This window comes from Artemia franciscana, chromosome 6, assembly GCF_032884065.1.
Source record: "Artemia franciscana chromosome 6, ASM3288406v1, whole genome shotgun sequence".
Classification (NCBI taxonomy): domain Eukaryota; kingdom Metazoa; phylum Arthropoda; class Branchiopoda; order Anostraca; family Artemiidae; genus Artemia; species Artemia franciscana.
In genome coordinates this window covers 17,194,474-17,219,032 of record NC_088868.1, presented here as the reverse complement: position 1 = coordinate 17,219,032, position 24,559 = coordinate 17,194,474, and the positions used below count along the sequence as shown (strand labels likewise).

The 24,559-nt window shown below is 36.6% G+C and overlaps 1 protein-coding gene across 2 annotated transcripts in view; it reads left to right on the top strand.

Annotated features, from left to right (window-relative positions):
- Nucleotides 1-24,559, top strand: part of LOC136028119 (nucleolar protein 9-like) — a 53,792-nt gene that overhangs the window by 18,595 nt on the left and 10,638 nt on the right. The window contains exons 3-5 of one of the 2 annotated variants that reach the window (XM_065705762.1): nt 1,054-1,295; nt 11,037-11,403; nt 21,538-21,866. In XM_065705762.1, coding sequence (XP_065561834.1) covers nt 1,054-1,295; nt 11,037-11,403; nt 21,538-21,866 — 938 coding nt within the window. Of the gene's footprint in view, nt 1-1,053; nt 1,296-11,033; nt 11,404-21,537; nt 21,867-24,559 lie in introns of both variants that reach the window. The other variant, XM_065705761.1, reaches the window with a different exon arrangement.

Here is a 24,559-nt window from a genome sequence, read left to right as displayed (position 1 = left end):
TGATGGCGATATTCTGAATTTATGAATTATTTGTCTGGTGTAGGAATCGAACGTGAGACCCCAGATTTACTATGATAAAAGAACGATGCGTTACTTAACTGAAATAACCAGCCAATGATTATGTGATGTTCTTAGAAACATAATTTAAGCGACAGATTTCATGTTAACGAATGTTGCCTCCTCCTATGAGCCAGTTTGTACGGGGATTTGAGGGAACTAATGGCCCTCCTCGTACCTCCCCACCCTGAGTTTTGAACCCTTCATGAGCATCCCTCACAACGTTTTTGACCCCCAACTCTTTTGTTCTCACCCTCAACTTTCACCAAACTTTTTTGTCCCTTCCCCCTAAGCCCCCCCACCAATCAGTTCTGAATTGTCCCAAAGAAGAGAAATAAAGCTACATTTCAGTTCTGAATTTTTCAATGGAAGAGGAAAAAAGTATAACTTCTGTTCTTGATATTTTAAGAAGAGAAAAAAGTCACACTATTTTCTACAAGAAGAGAAATGTTCAGCTTCTGTTCTTTCATTCGGTCACGTGTCTACTGCTGCCATTTATTCATTTACGGTCATAGATGGCAATATTCTCACGCCATGTATTCCACTATTGTTATAGTTGGCAACAGCTAGGTCCGTTTGGCTTCAGTAAGCGTGCCCGTACGCTAAGTGAGGGTAGTACTGAGTGTAGTAAAAAAAAAAAACATCGCCATTTATGACTGTAAATGAATAGATCACAGCAGTAGAGATGTGACCGAATGAAAACACAGAAGTTGAAAATCTCTCTTCTTGGTGAAAATTCAGAACTTATGTGACTTCTTTCTCTTCTGTGACAATTCTTTGATAAAAGTAATCCGTTATGTTTTGAACTGACTTTTTAAATCTATAACCAGAAGTAGAAGACGTTTTAAATGAAGACTAGCTTAACTTGGATTGTTAATACCACTTCCAATAATCCTCGTATTGAATAGTTACCTTCAGAATTTAACTAAACATGTCCTTTTTTTCTAAACGCTGATAGAAATACTATATATTTTTAACAATTAATTTAATATTAAGAAATGTTCGCAAGTAATGTCTTCAGTCAAACAGCTGGATCGGAACTGGAATTAGTTTGTAATCAACTTGTTTCAAGAGTGTTGGAGAAAATCCTTCCGTTTGCTTCATCTGAAGTTTTTGAAAACTTCGCCAATGCCTTAAACTCAGATCTGAGGATTGTTTGCACTGACCCATTTGCAAGCCAGGTTCTTGAGAAGAAGATGAAATTGGCCAATGACTGCATGAATAATGCTCAAACCAAGGTGATAACCCTATTCATTACAGTATGACTAAACACAGGAGGGGGGGCAAATTCTGCACAGTTTACTTGAATATATTCCCCCCCCCCCAAAAAAAAAGAAGAAAATGACAGAAAACAGGTTCAAGGGCCTGCTACACAGAAAAACCAGAAAATGATTGCCCAGCACCACTCTTTTTTGTGTTTTAGCCGCTCCTCCTAGGGTGTATCCTCTAATGACCCTTCCCAGTAAAGCTAATACCTTTTTGTGTCTGTCTAGCATCAGAGACATATGCAAGAATGTCTTTTGGGCTTAGAAAGAAGCAAATTCGTTAAAATGTGATTTTTGCTGAAGTTCGATGAATTAATTGGGGAAATCGTAAAAATCAACAGTGGTTTTGGCGGGATCTTCAAGCTCTTGTCCCTCTCACCCTGTATATTTGTTTCTCTTAAGATTTTAGTTTATGTTTGGAGATCTGGAGCCCAGTAAAGCAAGCTACGCCCAATTTTCGCCCAGTAGAGGCAAGCTACTGTCTATAATGTCGAACTATTCCCGAACGGTTTGTTGAGACTAAGTCATGACGCGTTGGGAGTTGCGGTTGAAATTAATTTTACGATTCTAAACTCAACTTAGCCGCAAAACCTCTACCCGTGAAGCTACTTATTCTATTGATTATAGTTTATTCTAGGTGATCTCTGCTGAAAGTAGGTGATATTATTTCCTCTGAAATTATTGAATAAAATTTATCACTTAAATTATAAGAAAAAAATAAGAAGACCGAGTAAAAAAAAACTTTCTTGCTGAATTTCAAGAAATTGCATTCGCACTTGGTTCACCCTTGAGTCTTGAAGATGTGTTAAAAGTTTTATCACATAGGATAGTGTCGTATTTTGTATCTGTCAATAGCACATGACTTTACCACAACGTATTATCCACATATAATCCAACGTATTTATCCACAACGTATCACAAAACAAAATCATACGAGATGAACACATTTAAATAGAATGTACAGAGGATCTGAGCTTTTACTTTGTTTAGACCAACGATTGACGTGCAGATCTATTAACAGAGTCGACTCTAGGTTACTATTTTTCAAGTTAGATCTCGTTCCAATCACTTTTTGTTGATCTATCACTTCCAATTTGTTGGCTGCATAGAAAGAACTAGTATGGGCAGACTATGCATGAATAATGTGGAAATTTCGGTGCACACCTTAAGAAGTCACATTTTTATCGAAAACGTGTAAGAGTGTTCCACGGGTGAGGTAGGTGTGTTTTTTGTGCTGTAGGAAGTGTTAGCGTCCATCAGAGACAAGCGAAGCGTGAAATGGCTTATGCCAGTCGTCAGATTAATGCTTGTTTTTCAAAAACTCAAGCCACTTTGTTTCGTTTATGCTGACTAAGGATTGTTTTAAAATATTTCAAAATATGAGGCAACCATTTCGCATGAATAAATCCTTTTTTGTTGAAAGAAGGATATGTCCTCTTTTTTACTTGCGAAAGAATAAACTGTCTGAGATTGCTTGCTCTCTGTGGCCTTTTCTCCGGTACAGGAATTCTAACTTGCGTACAAAGCAAAGATTTACTATCATGGAATGTGCGAATTTTTCTTTTCCGCTCTTTCCATTTTTGCCATTTTGCCCAGGAGAAATGTTAATTATGGGTTCGGTTTTCTAACTTAGTATTTCTAACTTATGAATGGGTGATGGGATCTTAATGAAATTTGATGTTTAGAATGATATTGTGTCTCAGAGCTCTTGTTTTAAATCCCGACCGGATCTGATGACATTGGGGGGGAGTTGGAGGAGGGAAACCTAAAATCTTGGAAAACACTTAGAGTGGAGGGATCGGGATGAAACTTGATGGGAAAAATAAGCACAAGTCCCAGATACATGATTGACATAATCGGAATGGATCCGCTCTCTTTGGGGTAGTTGGGGGGGGGGGGGTAATTCTGAAAAATTAGAAAAAATGAGGTATTTTTAACCTACGAACAGGTGATCGGATCTCAATGAAATTTGATGTTTAGAAGGATGTCGTGTCTTAGAGCTTTTATTTTAAATCCCGACCGGATCTGGTGACATTTGGGGGGGAGTTGGGAGGGGGAAACCTAAAACTTGGAAAACACTTAGAGTGGAGGGATCGGGATGAAACTTGGTGGGAAAAATAAACACGAGTGCTAGATTCATGATTGACATAAACGGAACGGATCCGCTCTCTTTGGGATAGTTGGGGGGGGGTATTTCTGAAAAATTAGAAAAAATCAGGTATTTTTAACTTACGAACAGGTGATCGGATCTCAATGAAATTTGATATTATAAGGATATCGTTGCTCAGAGCTCTTATTTTAAACCCGAACAGATCTGGTGACATTGGGGGGGGGGGAGTTGGGAGGGGGAATCCTATAACTTGAAAAACACTTAGAGTGGAGGGATCGGGATGAAACTTGGTGGAAAAAATAATCACGAGTCCTAGATACATGATTGACATAACCGGAACGGATCGGCTCTCTTTGGGGTAGTTGAGGGAGGGGTTAATTCTGAAAAATTAGAAAAAATGAGATATTTTTAACTTACGAACAGCTTATCGGATCTCAATGAAATTTAATATTGAGAAGGATATCATGTCTCAAAGCTCTCATTTTAAATCCTGACTGGATCTGGTGACGTTGGGGGAAGTTTGGGGTGGGGAACCTAAAATCATGGAAAACGCTTAGATTGGAGGGATCGGGATGAAACTTGGTGGGACAATAAGCAGAAGTCTTACATACATGATTTACATGATTGGAACGGATCCGATCTATTGGGGGGGGGGGTAATTCTGAAAAATAAGAAAAATACGTATTTTTAACTTAAGAAGGAGTGATCGGATCTTCATGAAACTTCATATTTAGAAGGACCTCGTAACTCATATCTCTTATTTTAAATAATATGAAAAAAACTTCGTTTTCTTAAAGAGTTAAAGAGGCTGCGTCCCAAAGTCGAACCTTAAAACGTACAGGAATTAGAAGAGGCAGTTGGGGGGCTGCCGCCCCCCAAACCCCCCGCTTTTAAAGACTCTTTTGTACAGGTTTTTTGTTTTTTTGCTAACCCCCCGCTCTTGGCTTCGGAAAGGCCCTCTTTTAATTAACAAAAAATTGAAATGAATGAATAATGGAATAACTTCGAAAAATGTTAAACACAAGAGGACAGGAGAACCATTGCGCCGAAACTAGTGAATAGTAACAATGAAGTCCCCCCACAAAAAAAAACCTGTACAAAAGAGTCTTTAAAAGCTGGGAGTTTGGGGGGCGGCAGCCCCCCAACTGCCTCTTCTAATTCCTGTACGTTTTAAGGTTCGACTTTGGGACGCAGCCTCTTTAACTCTTTAAGAAAACGAAGTTTTTTTCATATTATTTCTGTACGTTTTTCTACAATCCATGGTGGATGTAATTTAATAATTCCTGTACTCCTCGTACAGGAATTAGGAGAGGAACTTGGGTGGCTGCCGCCCCCCCGCTTTTAAATCATTGTATAAAATAGAAAAAAATTAGGACTATAAGAAGACTATTAGGAGAGGCGAACCCCCCGCTTTTAAAGACTCTTTTGTACAGGTTTAATTTTTTTTTCATATTGATTCTGTACGTTTTTCTACAATCCATGGTGGATGTAATTTAATAATTCCTGTACTCCTCGTACAGGAGTACTCCTCGTACAGGAATTAGGAGAGGAACCCCCCCCTCCCCCCCCCCCCCCCCCCGCTTTTAAATCATTGTATAAAATAGAAAAAAAATAGATAGAATGACCGAAATGTTTCTTTTGCTCATAAGAAGCTAATATTCTGTTATCTCTCAAATGATAAGCTGTCCAGGTGTTATCAAAATTTTTTTGATGTTGTGAAAAAAAAACCGCCCGTAAGGGACTTGAACCCTTGACCCGAGGATTAAAAGTCTCACGCTCTACCAACTGAGCTAATAACCTGCATGTGTGTAAATATAACTTCTCAATAATTTTTAAAATTTCAAATTAACATGGGCTCTTATGGAGAGAAATCCGTTAATTAAATAGCTAATGCGTGGTTTCTGGAAAACAGGGAAGGAGTTATCGGATCGAGCTGAAATTTCTTGGATAAGCTCCTGGGCCGTAGGGGACCTTAACTTGTGAATTTCAGCCCGATCGGACAACGTTAAAAGGGAGGGGGGGTTGGAGGGTCGAAACTTTCGGGGGGTTAAGATTTTCCTACGAAACTTTCTAGGAAAATTACTCGGAGAATTCCGCATCGAATGAGTCTTCGTACACCCAGATCCGATGTCGGATGTGACCTGTAGGCGTCTAGGAAAAAAAAGTAAATGAATTTTAAGTGGCTATGCGTGGTTTCTGGAAAACAGGGAAGGAGTTATCGGATCAAGCTGAAATTTCGCGGATAAGCTCCTGGGCCCTAGGGGACCTTAACTTGTGAATTTCAGCCCGATCGGACAACGTTAAAGGGGGGCTTGGGTTGACGGGTCGAAACTTTCGGCCAGATTTTCCCCATGAAGGAAAAGTTGGAGGGGGATGAAATTTTGCAGGTTTCTTAGTTGGAGCTCGGGCTACGAAATGCATTCCTCCCCATCCCTCTGCGACCACTGGAACCGAAGATCGCTTAACATTGTCGTGTGTCGCCTCTTTATAGAGGCACGAGTGTGCCTCCTTGATCTCAACCGGATCAAGCGTAATTGGGGGGGGGGCAGTTGGGGGGACCGGAAATCTTAGAAAATACTTAAAGCGGTGAGATCAGGATGAAACTGGATGGGAAGAATAAAAACCTGTCTAAGATACGTGACTGACATAACCGGACCGGATCTGCTCTCTTTGGTGGAATTGGAGGCGGGGGGGGGGGTAATTTTGAAAACTGAGGTATTTGTAACTTACGAAAGGGTGACCAGATCTTAATGAAATTTGATATTTAGAAGGATCCTGTGCTTTAAAGTTCTTATTTTAAATTCCGACCAGACACTTTGAGGTTGGGGGAGTTGGAGGGGGAAACTGGAATTCTTGGAAAACGTGAAAATTGGGGTGTTTTTATCTTACAAATATATGATCGGATCTTAATGAAATTTTATTTTTAGAAAGAATTCAGGTCTAAGAGCTCTTATTTCAAATCCTGACCAGATCGTTTGACATTGGGGGGAGTTGGAGGGGGAAATCTTGGAAAAACACTTGGAGTGTAGGAATCGGGATGAAGCTTGGTGGATAGAATAAACAAATGTCCTTGATACGTGATTTACATAATTGTACTGGATTCGCTCTCTTTGGGGGAGTTGGGGGGAGGGGTTCAGTGATTTGGTGAGTTTGGTGCTTCTGGACGTGCTAGGACGATGAAAATTGATAGGCGTGTCAGGGAGCTGCACAGTTTGACTTGATAAAGTCGTTTTCCCAGATTCGACCATCTGGGGGGCTAAAGGGAGAGGAAAAATTAGAAAAAATTAGGTATTTATAACTTACGAGTGGGTGATCGGATCTTAATGAATTTTGATATTTAGAAGGACAGCGTGACTCAGAGCTCTTATTTTAAATCCTGACCGGCATTAAGCCTCTTATTTTCCTTTTTAAATCAATCTATTGATTCATAGAATTTTGTTAGAGCTCATACCATATGATCTCTTGGCTCTTCTCGCCTCGTCACAAGTGCCATATGAGCTCTTAGCTCTTGTTAAAGCTACTAACTATAAATGTGATGCTGACATAGCAATTTGGCTCTCTTGAAATAATGCACAGTATGTAGCGTAAACGTTTGTCGAACTCCTGTCAGTTCTGTCACATTTTGTATAAAAGTAGTTCTAAATTGGAATTATGCTATTAATGATTATAAATCTATGGCTAAGATTGTAATGTAGAAGTCGAAGAGTAAGATGCGGCAAGTATATATTTCTTAAATGTTGTCTAGTTTTCACCAAAGTCGGAATCGAAGGATTTTAGAAGTCACTTGCTATCATATGGTGCTGGATCTAGAATTTGGGTGTCTTAACAAATAGCTTTTAATTTATACTAGCGTTTGTAAAATGGACTGCTGAAACTGGTGATCAAATTTAAGGGGCTAGCATTGCAACATAGAATTTCAAGAGTAAAACAAGGGAAGTACATGTTTCGCAAATGGTGTATGGTTTCCTCTAAATTTGGTAGCTAAAGGTCTTCGAAATCACAAATTGTGAATGTGAGCCGAGATTGCTGTATGACGGTCCTAAAACAAAGCGCTGTGTGTAACAGGGATTTATAATTGAGGTTTGCTTCAATTATAAATCCCTGTTTGGAGGATTATATTAATATAATATAATTATATTATTCAATTTGAATAATTCAATTGATAATAATTTGAAGCTATTACAATTTATTTTTAATTCTTTTCACTTACACTTCATTTCAACTAAGAACTCAGAAAAATAAAAAGAAAGAAAAAAAAATCATTTCACGCATCAAAAATCGTTCTTCAAAATGCAATAACTGAAAGGTTTATAGAAGCTAATCTTTCCTGTTGTGGAAACCATGTTTCTCATGCAGTATATCGAACTCTTTCAGTACTAGCTGGTGTGGCAGAACTGCTCAAGCTTTTCTATGTTTAAGAAAGCTATATATATATATATATATAATTCCCTACTATTTGGTCATCAAAATCCCTTCATAAAATTATTAAACAGTCTAATTTAAAATGGCATTAAAGCCTTTCCTTCTATCCCTTCTTTTTAATTCTTTAATTCTAATTGGAAACGAAAATGTTTTGCCCATTTTAGGGTCTCGCAAATCGATTCAACTCATTTTCTGTCAGAATTTTTTTCCTCTTTAGTTTGGCTGGCACTGTAAGTAGTCTTCCTTTCAGAGAAAAACAAATTGGGATGCATCGTTGGTGTTGCGAATCAATAAAACAGAGTCGTATCCATAACTTTCGTCTTCATTCAGCTTCATTTGTTTCTAACTACATATCTTGTACGTCTAAGGCCATGCGAGAAAATAGAGTTTGTTGTTCAGTTTCAGGCGTTACATATCCTAAAAGCTAATCTTCAAGGTGTTTTCGTTTTCATTGGGACCTACCTGGTCCTGCCTACATGCCCTGTGAGCTAATATTCTGTCAGAGACAAAAAAAAGTTTTGGCCCGTTCTTGGGCGATCAAAATCCCATTTAACCAAACTCCGATTTTTTCTGCTTAGGGGTACACCTGGCAAAGAAATTTGTGAGTTTTGCTTTCAAGCCAATTAAATAGACTAAATTTAATATTTCTTAAAAGTTCCAACTCAATCCCTCCAGTCGTTCTTGAGATATTAAAGATGCACTTTTTGATAACCTGTTTGATGTTGTTGCCTTTTGATTTACCTCACTACTTCACCTGAATATATTTGAATATTCGCTGAAACTTATAGTATCAAAGATCTTAGGAGAATGTAAGACACCTCTTTAAAACACAAAATAAGAAGTTCCGTTCTCTCGTTCCTCAAAGAATCACAAAGTGTCAGCTCGATCGCCACCATTCATTCGCGAGATGTTGTAGATAGGCAAGTTTGATAACTTGGATACATAATATTCATCATTTATTTCTACCCTTCCCTCTTTTTCAGGTCCCTTTGGCCCTCTAGCACCCCCGTAGACTTCATCTCGATCCCCCAAGCTGTCCCTAGGATAATACAGATACCCTATTGTGATGAACTCTGTACAAATAGTTTTTTTTTGTCTACATCCCTACTTCACCGGGAACATATTGCAGTTCAACCGGGGCTTATAATGCCAAAAAATTTAAACAAATTACAGACGAAAATCTTCAAATCTTTCCTCTCTGCTGCCTCTCCAACACTCCGTAAATTTTCGGCTAGATTTCGGCCTTACCTGGGACTAGCTTGCAAATAATTCGGGTTCATCAGCTGGCTGCTGTGTATAGTGCAAAATCGTTTTATGAATAAAAGAAAGAATATATTAGCCCTTCACCTCTGCCAACTCATTCTAATCCAAAATCTGAGTTCAGCTTGTCCTCACCCACATTCCCTGGAAGTTTCAGCTTGATACCTCAACCCATTCGGGAAGTGTTACAGATACGCTATGTTGATAACCTGGCATCACAAAGTTTTTTTATTTAAATCACTGCTTAGACATCAATAGATTCTACGCCCCATTAGTGTTTATGGTGAAAAACGTAAGGGCAATTGAAGATTAATATTTTTAGCCCCCCCCCCCTCCAGCTTCTCTTTTTTCCTACGATTTTCTCGGAAAACCTCGCTCATTAAACAAAAAAAAATATTATCGGCAAGGCTATATTTGAATACTGCTGTTTAGTTATGTTAAGAAAAAGTCATGGTTTTTCTGCTTGACTTTTTAATTTCCGGTAAAATTGTAGATTCTGTTTTTTTTTTTTTTTTTTTTTTTTTTTTTTTTTCATGAAACGTCCAACAAGGTAGTTGAAGGTTTTTGGTAGGTTAACAGTACAAATGAGGTCTAGTGAAAACTTTTAAGTGTTCTTTGTTAAATCCTGATTTAAAGGGATTTAAGGAGTTCCTGTCTTGTTTGAATCTCAAATATGAAAAGGAAAAAGATCCAAAAATAGCTTAGATATTTACTCAAATTATTAGAGTTTAAAATTTTGAGCCAAAGAAAATTACATAAAAAACTTAAATTACCGAGATAAAGCATGTTTAAAATGAGGAGTAGAGATAGGTGCTTGCAGTCAACATCATCTAGTGTGTTGCGACATTTGATTTCTTTTTAATGTAAAAATAAGAATAATTAATATAAGTAGTATGATTGGTAAAACTAGGATAGCAATAAGTATCTGATCTCAGTTTCTGACTGAAAAACGATTACAAAGCTTAAAAAAATGCCATGTTTCGCCAGATGCTAGATGGCATTGATAGTTTTTTTCTGTCGATGCTGAATCTAGTTTCCTCTCTTATAGGTTAACCATTGCCTTTTCTTTGGTCTCACCCTCCTGATTCAATAATTTTCTAAGATAAAAAATTCCACCATCTAGAATTTAACAATTGTACCTGCGGTCAAAATTTATATCCGTTTCTGGTTGAATACGCACCCTATATACTTTGGAAATTGAATTAGCTGTTATAATGCTTTTCTATTACTACTAGTGCGAACTAGTTATGTTAAGATAGTATAGGCTAAAACAATAATGTAACCTAGATGTCCATTCTTTCACGCAAAAGTAAAGTGTTGAAATATACTGAAAATAGACTAGTCAAAATGTCAAAAATTATAGTTGAATCTGTTCTGGTCGTTTGAAGTTTTGTTTGAATTTTATTTTATTTTTTCAAGCAAAATAAAACCATCTAGGAAATTTTCAAACTAATTTCAAATATTTAGTCTTTATTATTGTAATTGCATATCAATGTAAAATGCAGTAAAATTTTAGTCAGGTTTCTTTTCATTACACCTATTTCGACGGTAAAAAAAAAAAGTAAACTGTTGCAATTTCTGATGTGCAGATAAAAAATAAAACAAAGATTTGACTTTTTCTCTCTCTCTCCCGCTTTATCATCGCTCTATATTCTTTCTTTATCTTCATTTGTTCCCCTCTTTCTTTCTCTCCCTCTTTATCTTCTCCCTCTGCAGTCTCTCTGTCCATCTCTCTCTCTCTCTCTTTCATTTTCTCTCTCTCTCTCTCTCTCTCTCTCTCTCTCTCTCTCTCTCTCTCTCTCTCTCTCTCTCTCTCTCTCTCTCTCTCTCTCTCTCTGTCTTTTCTCTTTCTCTCCCTCCATCTCTCTCTTGGTATTACTTTCTAGTCGTTTATATGTTTCTATAATTTTTCATTCAAGAAGGCCTCTGCTGAAGAACCTGTCAAGAAAGAATTGGAGTCGGAAAATGAAATTGAGAAACCTGAAAAAGAAGAAAATGACCAAAATCACCTAAAATTTTGTACTGAATGGCTCCTTAAAAATTCTAAATTTGTTTTGAACAACATGGAAGAATTTGTCAACGACACTTATGCAAGCCATGTGGTGAGGACTATGCTCCAGTACGTTAGTGGAGTTACAGTGATGACAGACATTTCAAAAAGTAAAAAGTCACGGGATCAGTCTGATGAAAATGGGGATGGCCAACGGGGAATTATGGCAAGAGATAAAGCTTTCCTGGAAGTTCTGAGAGAATTTACTAATAGAATTATGTTATGGCCACAGTTTGGAGGTTTGTGGAACAACTTTGTTGGGTTTTTTTCAGAAATTAGGCTAGAACTTGTTTATTAGTTTTGCGACTTTTTCTTCTTTGAAAACCTCAAAGAGCACCATGGAACAGTGTAGATTCCTGTACAGTCGGTTTTGAAATAATTTATCGCTCATTTTTGCCCATTTTTGCTCGTTTAAGTTTCTTTTCTATAAAGTTACCTTTCTGTTAGGTTCGTTTTTTGTTAACGTTTCTTGCATACGTTATATAATAACAATTTATTTACAGTGACAGTTCCATTAACCACTGGCGGATCCAGGGGAGTGGGAGACCCCGGGCTCCTCAAGATATATTTTGGTGTCCTTTCACTGTTTTCTTTTTTTCACTCTGTTTTGTAGAATATATTATTAGTCAATTATTGGCACCTTTGTCACATTGCCACCCCCCCCAAGATTTGCTCATTGGCGCCCTTTTCACATTGGGCCATTGGGTCAATATTAGCTAGCGGTGAAACACTCTAAATATACGTTTGAAGTTGTAGAAGTGGGAAACTGGTTCGTGATGGTGGATTAAATACGTGTTCAGGCCCGAAAGTAAAATTTTTCTGTTAGAAAAAAAAATTATGGCCTGAGATTCCAGCCACCAAAACTTACCCACACAGTTCCATCTCTTATCTTCCATTTGGGAAAAGTCTAGGAATTGCTTAGGGATGGCTCCAAATAATATTTTATTTAACTGATAATAACTGCTTGAGTAAAATTCCATTTTCTGTTTGGGACAGTGTACAAAAATTTGTGCTGTAACAGCCTAAAAAATCAAGAAACTTATCCTGAAAACCCCCCTGTTTTACCTTTAATCTATCTCATATAGTATTTTCTTCTCTGAAATGAAGAACATCCAATTTTGAGCATTTAACTTTGGCTAGATATTGGCGTGGCATATTTGACCTAGGGATACCAAGTGGATCCCTAGGGACGCTGGAAGTTGACTTTCATAACTCGAAGTTGGGACTTCAGGGCCTGGAGTCCCAGATGTCAAATTGCAGTGTCCTGAGATTAAGTACCTTGAGTCCTTGTGACTAGTAATGACTTTGAGTGACTTATCGGCCTTTTCAGATCGTTTGAAATTTTCTTCAATTGTTATGAAGTTAAATAAAATTCCGATGACTTTCCTCCCTTATCAAATTCAATTATTGGATTATTGAATCAGTGATTGAATTGTAGATTTTCAATTTTCGTAGATAATCTTATTTTAGCAATCTTGTTTGACAGATCCACTAATCGGGATCCTGAGTTAAAAATGTAGATTGTGAATATGACAACACTGCCTAGAAAAAAGAATGTAGATTTGAATTTTGGATTTTAGCGGTAGTTGGGCTAGGTTTATAAATTTTGCTGTTCTGCAGTTTGCAATTCGACATTCCGGTCTTATAAACTGATTGTCATTGGAAAATGTCCCAAATTGAACTTTCAGAATGCTGGCAAAAGATTCAAAGTTTATAATTAATTTTCGATCACATTGCGAAATAATAGCTTTCACATCACTAATATTTCTGAGGATCTTTGAGATGATATCTACGCTGCTTTTCTACCAGTTACGAATTTTTGGCTTCTTAATAGAACAAAAAAACTATAAACTCATTTGGTAATGCTAATATCCCGTTTCACTACATTTTCAAGTCATTACGCATACCAGCGACAAATCTTTTTGCTGAAACGGCTTATTTGAATTTGCTTTTGTTAAATCAGTTCACAAATGGTACCTTTTCAGGCAAATAAGAGGTCCAATTTTAAGCGTAAAAATTAAAAAAAAAAACAAGTTTTTTCAACTGAAAGTAAGGAGCAACATTAAAACCGAAAACGAACCGAAAATATTACGTATATGAAAGGAGTTACCCCCGTCTCAACACCTCGCTCTTTACGCTAAAGTTTTTTTTGGAACCCCCTTCATATGCGTAATAATTTCTGTTCGTTTTAAGTTTTAATGTTACTCCTTACTTTCAGTTGAAAAAACTTGTTTTTTTCATTTAATATCCGATCATTTTCTAAATAATGCCAGGGGGGGAAAACCCCCTCACCATGGAAATATCCTCTAGACAATTAAATCCCGGTGAAAATTTACCCCTGACAATTACTCTTAACGACTCCGCACGTAAAATTGAGACGGAAAAGAGAAAGCAAGACATATAAAAAGAATTTTGTATAGGAATTCTGGCAATTTCTCGCAGTGTATAATTCCCCCTGATAAATTCACTCCCTGGATAGCTTCCTCCCAATAGAAAATTCTCCCCTGGAAAAACCCCCAGCAGAAAATTTGTCATCCCCCACCCGAAAATGTATGTTTACATCCCATAAAAAATACTATGCCTAAACAATGGGTAAATTTTTTAACTTAAAGACCTTTCCCCTGGGGCTGTGGGGGAGGGGTTGCTATATCCAAAGGTATAGGCATTGGACCTTTCAGCTATGATGAATAAAATGGCTATCTCAAAACTTTGATCGGACGATTTTGGGAAAAAAAGTTATGGCGGAGGTGGCTTAGTTGCTCTCTTATTCTTTTGGTTACTAGAATTTTTGATTTCCGTTTGAATGAGCCCTCTTTCGATATTCTAGGACCACTGGATCAATACGATCACCCCTGGGAAAAAAAAGAATAAAATAAACACGCATCTGTTATCTTTCTTCTGGTAAAAAAAAAAAATACAAAACTCCACATTTTCGCAGAGAGGAGCTTGAAGCCTATTCAGTAGGGTTCTCTGATACGCTGAATCTGATGGTGTCATTTTCATTAAGATCACTTCAATTTTGGGGTGTTTCATCTGTAAGTGCGTGGTAACGTACTTGCAGTTTTTAACCACGAACTGTTTGAACTGCAATTTCCTCAGATTTTTATTTTAATTGTTATTATGTATATGAGGGAGTTGCTCCCTCCTCAGTACCTCGCTCTTTACTCTAAAGTGTTTGTGAATTTGTAAGGAGCTTATTATTCTAATTAAACAGTTCTTGTGTGTCAGGAATCATTCTTAAATAATTGGTTCAAAATCGAACATTAGCGTAAAGAGCGAGGCGCTGAGAAGGGGGCAACCCCCTCATATACGTAAAAATTTCTGTTCTTTTTTAAGTTTTAATGTTGTTGCTTACTTTTAGTTGAAAAAAATTTGTTTTTTTTATTTAATTTCTGAACGTTTTTGAATTTTTGCATGTTTTGATTTTGGCTCACCGCACATGTATCATGAAAACAAAATTTTAATAACAACCACAAGCCAAAGACATGCAAAATCTTTGGTTTATTATCACATAAAGATCATAGTTAAGAAGCTTGCTTAAGATAATATTAAAAGCTAAGATTGGCCGAAAAGTTCAAAATTTTGATCATACTATTTTGGGAAAAAAATTACTGGGGGAGGTGACCTAGTTGCCCTCTAGTGTTTGGTCACTTAAAAAGGGCACTAGAACTTTTATTTTCCTTTCGGACGAGTCCTCTTCCGATATTTTAGGACCACTGGGTCGATACGATCACCCTGGGAAAAAAAAGTTAAACACGCATCCGTGATCTTTCTTCTGGCAAAAAATACGGAATTCCACCTTTTTGCAGATAGGAGTTTGAAACCAATACAGTAAGGTTCGCTAATACGCTTGATCTGATAGTTTGTTACCACAAACTGTTTGAACCGTAATTTTCTCAGACGATTCTTTTGGTTGTTATTACGTATATGAGGGAGCTGTCCCCTCCACAGTTCCTCGCTCTTTACGCTAAAGTGTCAGTGAATTTGTAAAAAGCTTATTATTCTAACTAAACGGTCCTTGTTTGTCAGGAGTCATTCTTAAATAATTTGAACAAGAAGTCAAACATTAGCGTAAAGAGTGAGGTGCTGCTGAGAAGGGGGAAACCCCCCTCATATAGGTAATAATTTCTGTTCGTTTTAAGTTTTAATGTTGTTGCTTACTTTCAGTTGGAAAAACTTGTTTTTTTTTATTTAATAACAACCAAAAGCCGAAGACATGCAAAATCTTTGGTTTATTATCACATAAAAATTATAGTTAAGAAGATGCTTAAGATAATATTAAAAGCTAAGATTGACCAAAAAAATTGCACAAACAAACTACTGTTTATATCGGCAATTATTTAACAAAACTCTAACTTTAGCATAAAGAGAGAGGTACTGACGAGGGAAGAAACTTCTTTATCCGTAATATGAGGAGGTTCCCCCTTTCGTCAATACCTCCCTCTTTGCGCTAAAGTTCGAATCGGGTTCCAATTTTTTAAGAAGAATGTCCCCTGAATCCCAAAAGCCATTTAATTAGAATAAATAGCTCCTTTGAAATCACTAAAAATACTTTAGCGTAAAGAACGAGGTATTGACGAGGTGCCGAACACCCTCATATACGTTATTGGTATAATATCTGCTCGTTTTAAGTTTTAATGTTATTCCTTACTTTCAGTTGAAAAAAGTTGTTTTTGTAAAATTTAATTTCTGAATGTATTTAAAATAAAATTACATCAATAAAATTCATGAAAATTTCCCTTCAAAGATCCTCCCACGAGATCCTAACTTTTGATGGGTAAAAACATATATTTAAGATCAGCATAAAAATGCGATTCTTTTGATGTATCTATTTGTATCAAAATTCCGTTTTTTATAGTTTCTGTTACTATTGAGCCGGGTCGCTCTTTACTTTCAGTTCGTTACAGCGAAGTGTTTGATCAAGATGAGAAGGGTTTTATCAGGATGATAGAATGCTTTGTAGGATTTAATTTCCATTTAATAAATAAAAAACAAGTTTTTTTCAATTGAAAGTAAGAAGCCCCAATTCCCTTAAAGTAGGGAAATTATTCCGTATAAGAAAGGGGTTGTCGCCCCCTCGTCACCTCGCTCTTTACACTAAAGTTTGACTCTTTCTCACAACTCTACTGCTTAAAACAATAAAAAAATAGCGTAAAGAGTGAGGCGTCGAGGAGGGGACAACTCCTTTCGTATACGGAATAATTTCTGTACGTTTTAATGTCGCTCCTCACTTTCAGTTGAAAATTTTTTTTTTTTATTTAATTTCTGAACGTTTATGAATTAATGCATGTTTTGATTTTTGGCTTTTTTTGGCTAAATGGCTTTCTCATAGTTTTTGATAAAGGTGGGGGAGGAGGCATAGTTGCCCTCCAATTTTTGGTTATTTAAAAAGGCAACTAGAACTTTTTATTTTTTTACTAATGTTTTTATTAGTAATAAATGTACGTAACTTACGAATTAACTTACGTAACGAACTTCCATATTTGTATATTTTTATCACGTATATGAGGGGGTTCGCCCCCTCGTCAGTACCTCGCTCTTTAGGGTAAAGCTTGAATTTTGTCCCAATTCTTTAAGAATGACCCCTGAATCACAAAGGCCGTAGAATAAATAGTTGAAATTACTAATAATACTTTAGCGTAAAGAGCGAGGTATTGAGGAGACGAACCCCCTTATATACGTAATAATTTCTGTTCGTTGCAAGTTTTAATGCTGCTCCTAACTTGCAGTTGAAAAAAACTTTTTTTTTTCGTTTAAATAATGCTAGAAAATCCTACACGCCCTTCATGGAAATTTTCTTCCCTCATGATAAATTCCTCCATGGAAAGACCCTCCTACGTAACCTCCTTCCCCTGACCCCCCCCCCCGTGAAAAAGTCCCCCTGAAAACGTCTGTACACTTCCCAATAAACATTACTTTATGTAAACGACGGTCGAAGTTTGTAGCTTGCAGCCTCTCCCACGGGGACTGTGGGGGATTAAGTCGTCCCCAAAGACATAGTTATTTGGTTTTTCGACTATGCTGAACAAAGTGGCAATGTCAAAATTGTCATCTGGTGACTTCGGGAAAACGATTAGCGAGGGAGGGGGCCTAGGTGCCCTCTAATTTTTGGTCATTTAAAAGGGGCAGTAGAATTTTTAGTTTCCGTTAGAATGAGCCCTCTCGTGACATTGTAGGACCACTGGGTCGATACGATCACCCCTGGGAATAACAAATAAAAAAGACAAATAAATGAACGCGCATCCGTGATCTGTCTTTTGGTGAAAAATACAAAATTCCACATTTCGAACTTCTACAGTAGGGTTTTCTGATACGTGGAATTAGGTGGTGTGATTTTCTTTCAGATTCTATGCCTTTTAGGGGGTGTTTCCTCCTGTTTTCTAAAATAAGGCACATTTTTCAGGCTCGTAACTTTTGATGGTTAAGACTATACCTGATGAAACTTGTATATTCGAAATTAGTATTAAAATGCGATTCTTTTGATTGCAAAAACAGAAACAAATTTCTGTTTTTTTTAGAGTTTCGGTTACTATTGAGACGGGTCGCTCCTTACTACAGTTCGTTACCACGAACTGTTGAATAATTTGAGCGGTTTGCTGAAAAAGTTTTTCTATGTTTGACAAGTTGCTGGTGTAAGCTTAAATAAAATGGCATAAAGCTCCCTCGTAAAGACATTTTTTTGTACAAAAAATGACTTTCATGCATCTCATGTCGTTTCTGCTCGCAACAAAAAAAACTGGTTTCTGCACTAAGATCTGCACTAACCACTAGGATCTGCACAACGTATATTGCATCTTGAACAACTATTTGGTTTTTCTGTTATACGACGTGTGCATTATCCCCCTCATGAAAAAGCCTCTGACCACTCCCTCAGACCTAAAGAGCTTTGTGTAGCTACGAAAGAGCTTCAAATTACGCAATTTGGATAACACTAACAATAATATAATTATAACTTCAAAGGCGTATCCAGCATTTTTGTTCGGGGAGGGGGATGGGGGTTATGATTGGGACAATTTTTTCCCGGTGGTGTTTATACTCATTACCTCCCCCCTCCCCCCTCTTGGATATGGTGTTGGTCTTGGATATGGTAATTTAGCATGGACAATTTGAGACTGCTTGTGCAGATTTACCTGCACAAGTTGTTTTACAGCATATTGTTGTGTCAGGTTTCTTGCAGTTGCTTCAGAAAAATAATAATAATTCTGATTTCACATAATATCACCCTGTTGAAAATTCTGGAAAGTGGAAATATCGTAATTGGCTCGTTATGTGTTTTATTCCGTTTCAATTATTGATTTTATTGCTTGACGTTTAGTTTTGCCCTTGAAGTAGTTAGTACTTTGAATTTCTGATGTTGCACTTTTAAGTATTATTTAATGCTTAATTTATTTCATATTTATATTTAATGATCATTTAATACCTATATAATAGCAGTATTTAAGCATAATTTCATTAACTTTTTTCTATATAGACATGATCGTTTTAGCTTATGTTAGTTGAATGTAAATGTAAATACGACATAGAAAACGTTTGAACTGAACACAATTGCAGGAAAAAGGGAAAATGTCTCCCCATACCCAAGATTGCCCAGGGATTTTCTTGCTTCAGGAAAGTTTGAAAAACCTTGGCTTATTAAAGGACTATAGTATGTTCTTCACTCCTTAATATCCCTGGAAATGTCCTGTTATGGCCCCCTCTCATCAAAGCTCAGAGTTATAGAAACCTATTTGTCTTAGATAGGTGCAAGTCATTTATAGATTCAAATAAATTCAAACATGATTTGATGTAGAAAAAAAAAATAATAATAACTAAATGTCTCCTTCAATTTGAACAAGTTTTTTTGCTTCTTTTTATTCTCAAATTAAAGTGGCAAATTTCAAATATTTTGATTTCCCTTTGTTTCCCTCTAAGCACTTGTAATACATCCTTGAAAAGTATAAATCAAGGAGGCACACTCGTGCCTCTATAAAGAGGCGACACACGACAATGTTAAGCGATCTTCGGTTCCAGTGGTCGCAGACGGATGGGGAGGGATGCATTTCGTAGCCCGAGCTCCAACTAAGAAACCTGCAAAATTTCATCCCCCTCCAACTTTTTCTTCATGGGGAAAATCTGGCCGAAAGTTTCGACCTGTCAACCCAAGCCCCTCTTTAACGTTGTCCGATCGGGCTGAAATTCACAAGTTAAGGTCCCCTAGGGCCCAGGAGCTTATCCGCGAAATTTCAGCTTGATCCGATAACTCCTTCCCTGTTTTCCAGAAACCACGCATAGCCACTTAAAATTCATTTACTTTTTTTTCGCCACGCCTACAGGTCACATCCGACATCGGATCTGGGTGTACGAAGACTCATTCGATGCGGAATTCTCCGAGTAAGTGCCCATGAAAGTTTCGTAGGAAAATCTTAACCCCCCGAAAGTTTCGACCCTCCAATCCCCCCCACCCCTTTTAACGTTGTCCGATCGGGCTGAAATTCACAAGTTAAGGTCCCCTACGGCCCAGGAGCTTATCCGCGAACTCCTTCCCTGTTTTCCAGAAACCACCCATTAGCTATTTAAATTAACGGATTTCTCTCCATAAGAGCCCATGTTAATTTGAAATTTTTAAAAGCTATTGAGAAGTTATATTTACACACATGCAAGTTATTAGCTCAGTTGGTAGAGCGTGAGACTTTTAATCTTCGGGTCAAGGGTTCAAGTCCCTTACGGGCGGTTTTTTTTCACAACATCAAAAAAATTTTGATAACACTTGGACAGCTTATCATTTGAGAGATAACAGAATATTAGCTTCTCATGAGCAAAAGAAACATTTCGGTCATTCTATCTATTTTTTTTCTATTTTATACAATGATTTAAAAGCGGGGGGGGGGTTCCTCTCCTAATTCCTGTACGAGGAGTACAGGAATTATTAAATTACATCCACCATGGATTGTAGAAAAACGTACAGAATTAATATGAAAAAAAATTAAACCTGTACAAAAGAGTCTTTAAAAGCGGGGGGTTTGCCTCTCCTAATAGTCTTCTTATAGTCCTAATAGTCTAATAGTCCCATGTTAATTTTTGAAATTCTTAAAAGTTACGAATATCAACATTCAAGTACATCAAAATAATCAGCTCGGCACGGCGAGAATGACTGCAAGCATCATAAAAATCCAGCTCCATTCCAGAAAAATTTTTGATAACACCTGGACAGCTTATCATTTGAGAGATAACAGAATATTAGCTTCTTATGAGCAAAAGAAACATTTCGGTCATTCTATCTATTTTTTTTCTATTTTATACAATGATTTAAAAGCGGGGGGGGGGCGGCAGCCACCCAAGTTCCTCTCCTAATTCCTGTACGAGGAGTACAGGAATTATTAAATTACATCCACCATGGATTGTAGAAAAACGTACAGAAATAATATGAAAAAAACTTCGTTTTCTTAAAGAGTTAAAGAGGCTGCGTCCCAAAGTCGAACCTTAAAACGTACAGGAATTAGAAGAGGCAGTTGGGGGGCTGCCGCCCCCCAAACCCCCAGCTTTTAAAGACTCTTTTGTACAGGTTTTTTGTTTTTTTGCTAACCCCCAGCTCTTGGCTTCGGAAAGGCCCTCTTTTAATTAACAAAAAATTGAAATGAATGAATAATGGAATAACTTCGAAAAATGTTAAACACAAGAGGACAGGAGAACCATTGCGCCGAAACTAGTAATTAGTAACAATGAAGTCTCCCCCCCCCCAAAAAAAAACCTGTACAAAAGAGTCTTTAAAAGCTGGGGGTTTGGGGGGCGGCAGCCCCCCAACTGCCTCTTCTAATTCCTGTACGTTTTAAGGTTCGACTTTGGGACGCAGCCTCTTTAACTCTTTAAGAAAACGAAGTTTTTTTCATATTATAGAATTAAAGACCCGCTTGAAATAGTAAAGATTAAGTGTGATCTTCTTGCAAAAAAGTCTAAAAATCATTTACGTGACACAAATCTATTTCCTTTATTTGCAATAATTTGAAAGTCGCATGTGCAATTGTTTTTAATTGATTTTTCCGTATTTGCTATTTTGAGGCTGCTATTTTGTATTGATATGACTAGAATTTCTTTTATATTTGTTACTACTCCTCAGTTTTTGTATTTACGAGGCAAATAAAAGTATAATAATGCAACTGCCTTAGTAGATTAATGAAAACCTTTTTCTTTTGTAAATACTTTCGTGATACATATTTCATTTAAATCCTGTTGTAAAGTTTTCTGTAAAATTCTTCTGTAAAACTTTTTCTGTAAAAAATCTTTTATATAGAGCATATTAAAATAAAGTTTATTTTATATTCGATAAATTTTTTCCCTAATCCTTCAACTCCTTATTACTGTCTTACACTCCTTTTATCCTCATCCTTTTTCTCTAGACTTGGCTTACAACGAAGCTTCTGCAGCCACTCTACAAACTCTAATCCTGGTTCTTAACGGAAGTCTAGGGAAGCTATTACCTCCATTGTTAGACTTGCTGTATTCTAAATGTTTTTCACAGGAAGAAGGAACAGAAAACACGCTACCTTATGTATTTCAAGATAATTGTGCTCAAAGGACATTGGAGGTGGCGTTGTCGGTTGGCTCGTCCACGTTTTATGATAAGGCCTATGAAAAGCTTTTCAAAGGGAGGCTTGTAGATCTTTGCGAAACTGAATCTAAATTTGCAGTTATTTCTTTAATAGGAGGGTGCAAGGATAAAGAAAAGGTATGTGAACTGATTTTCTTTTGTAGTTGATATCAAAGATTTTTGTTACAAAAGAAAATATAATATGGCTTAAAACATTTCATCAATATAGCGGCATAATATATTTTTCCCTTCCCTGTACTTTCTTGCTACCTCTTTCTTTTCATTAGTAAAATGTACAGTTTGCTAATTCTCGTTGCTCTTGTTCAGCTTTCATATTTATTAGATGTTTACCTCTTTCTTTTCATTAGTAAAATATACAGTTTGCTAATACTCGTTGCTCTTAGATAACTTCGAAGACCACACTGCCTTTCCATGACGAAAGTAAAAAAGTTCAAGATAGGGATGAAACCTTTTTATTGACAGTGAACAGAAACAAAATTTAACTGGATATTTCGAACACATATACAGTGTTCATCATCAGTGTTCAGTGTTTTACTGCTGATGATGAACACTGTATATGTATTCGAAATATCCAGTTAAATTTTGTATCTGTTCACTGTCAATAAAAAGGTTTCATCCCTCTTTTGAACTGTTTTACTCGTTGCTCTTGTTCAGCTTTCATATTTATTAAGGCCTTGGGTCAAGCAAATCAAAGCGTTGTCTTTTAGAAAGAGGTTTAATCAAAATTAGAAAGAGGTCTTGCTACCTCTTTCTTTTCTTTTGTAAAATGTACAATTTGCTAATGCTCGTTGCTCTTGTTCAGCTTTCATATTTATTAAGGCCTTGGGTCAGGCAAATCAAAGCGTTTTCTTTTAGAAAGAGGTTTAATCAAAATTAGAAAGACGTCTTGCTACCTCTTTCTTTTCTTTTGTAAAATGTACAATTTGCTAATGATCGTTGCTCTTGTTCAGCTTTCATATATATTAAGGCCTTGGGTCAGGCAAATCAAAGCGTTTTCTTTTAGAAAGAGGTTTGATCAAAATTAGAAACAGGTCTTGCTACCTCTTTCTTTTCTTTTGTAAAATGTACAATTTGCTAATGCTCGTTGCTCTTGTTCAGCTTTCATATTTATTAAGGCCTTGGGTCAGGCAAATCAAAGCGTTTTCTTTTAGAAAGAGGTTTAATCAAAATTAGAAAAAGGTCTTGCTACCTTTTTCTTTTCTTTTGTAAAATGTACAATTTGCTAATGCTCGTTGCTCTTGTTCAGCTTTCATATTTATTAAGGCCTCGGGTCAGGCAAATCAAAGCGTTTTCTTTTAGAAAGAGGTTTAATCAAAATTAGAAATAGGTCTTGCTACCTCTTTCTTTTCATTAGTAAAATGCACAGTTTGCTAATACTCGTTGCTCTGGTTCAGCTTTCGTAAAACGAATGCCTTGGTGTGGTAAATCAAAGCGTATTTTTTAACCCAAAGCCAGTTCGAATTAACTAGCTTACAGAGAAATTATGCTACCTTTTTCGTTTTCCTATGGGAAAATGTATCAAAACTAACCTTGCTTTTTCTTGGGTGCTACCAATCGGTAAAGCAAGATCAATAGCCAGAAACGTCCTATTTGTCTAAAAACTTTAAATATATTTAAATACTTTTGGATTTACTTTCAACTGACTCTGTTGTTCTAGTACTGGCGAGCTTCAGCAAAGACAGAAACGTGTGTTTTTTTCTGCTTTGTTGTGTAGCTAACAATGATGCTTATGAGACTTAAGGCTGCTCAGTCACTTGAGAGTCTGGTAACCACTGCTTAAAACATTTGAAAGGAGCTTTACTTGTAGTATTTTTTAGTTAGTGAATACTTTGGTTTGTTTAGTACAAACATCTTCTGACACAAGCTAGCCCAGTTGACTAGCCTAAGTTTATCTTACGAGCTCTTATTTTTTTCGAATTTCTTTTTCAATTAATATACTTCTAAGAAAAAATTGTCAACAAGTTTTGTTAGCAAACACTTTTTCTTCAAGAAGTAACAGAAAATCGTCATTTGTCAATGAACCAAATTACAAATCATAAGGACTGTTATTTTTAGAAGAGGGTTTTTTCAACTCTCCCATTAAAATTTTCCTATCCCGCTGCCCAGGAAGTTGGACATCATCTTCTTCCTTCTAAATGTCTAATTTTGTCAGACGAAAGCCATTTGTAAGTTGGTTCATCGGATGGCGGAAAAGGCCTTTAAGTAAACGGGATCTTGTTGACAAGGCCATCTATGATCTAGTATGTTGATGTAAAGAGGCTTCACAAATGTAGATGGTTTCCTTTGATGTTGCCGTTTGTAGCTAGTACTTTAGAAAATAGATCAATGGTTTTGCCGTAGAGTTATTTTGAGGTTGCGGAGCAGCGGGTGAATGTAGTTTTAAGAAAAAATATGGTTTTAAGGACTGTCATTTTTGGATAAAACATTTTCAATGTCCCATTGAAATTTCACTATGCCGCAGCCCACGAATTGGAACGTCATCTTCTTCCTTTTACGAGCCTAATTTTGTAAGACAATAGCTGATTTGTAACTTAGATCATTAACAGCTAGTAAAGGGCGATTTGACAACTAGTCATGGTTTTTGTATTTGTCATAGTTCACTTTCGGCCTATTTCGAACTGTGATAGTATCCATTTTATATAAGGCGTTTTAATTGGATTTGTAATCGTATCATTGGAGTAAAAAGGAATTTCACAATGCCAATCAATCTGTTTAAATTGCTACATAGCAATAAAGTAAAAAAAAACTTTCCAAACTTATTAGCTTCAATTGTATTAGATTCAATTTTATGTACTACTCCTATCATAGCT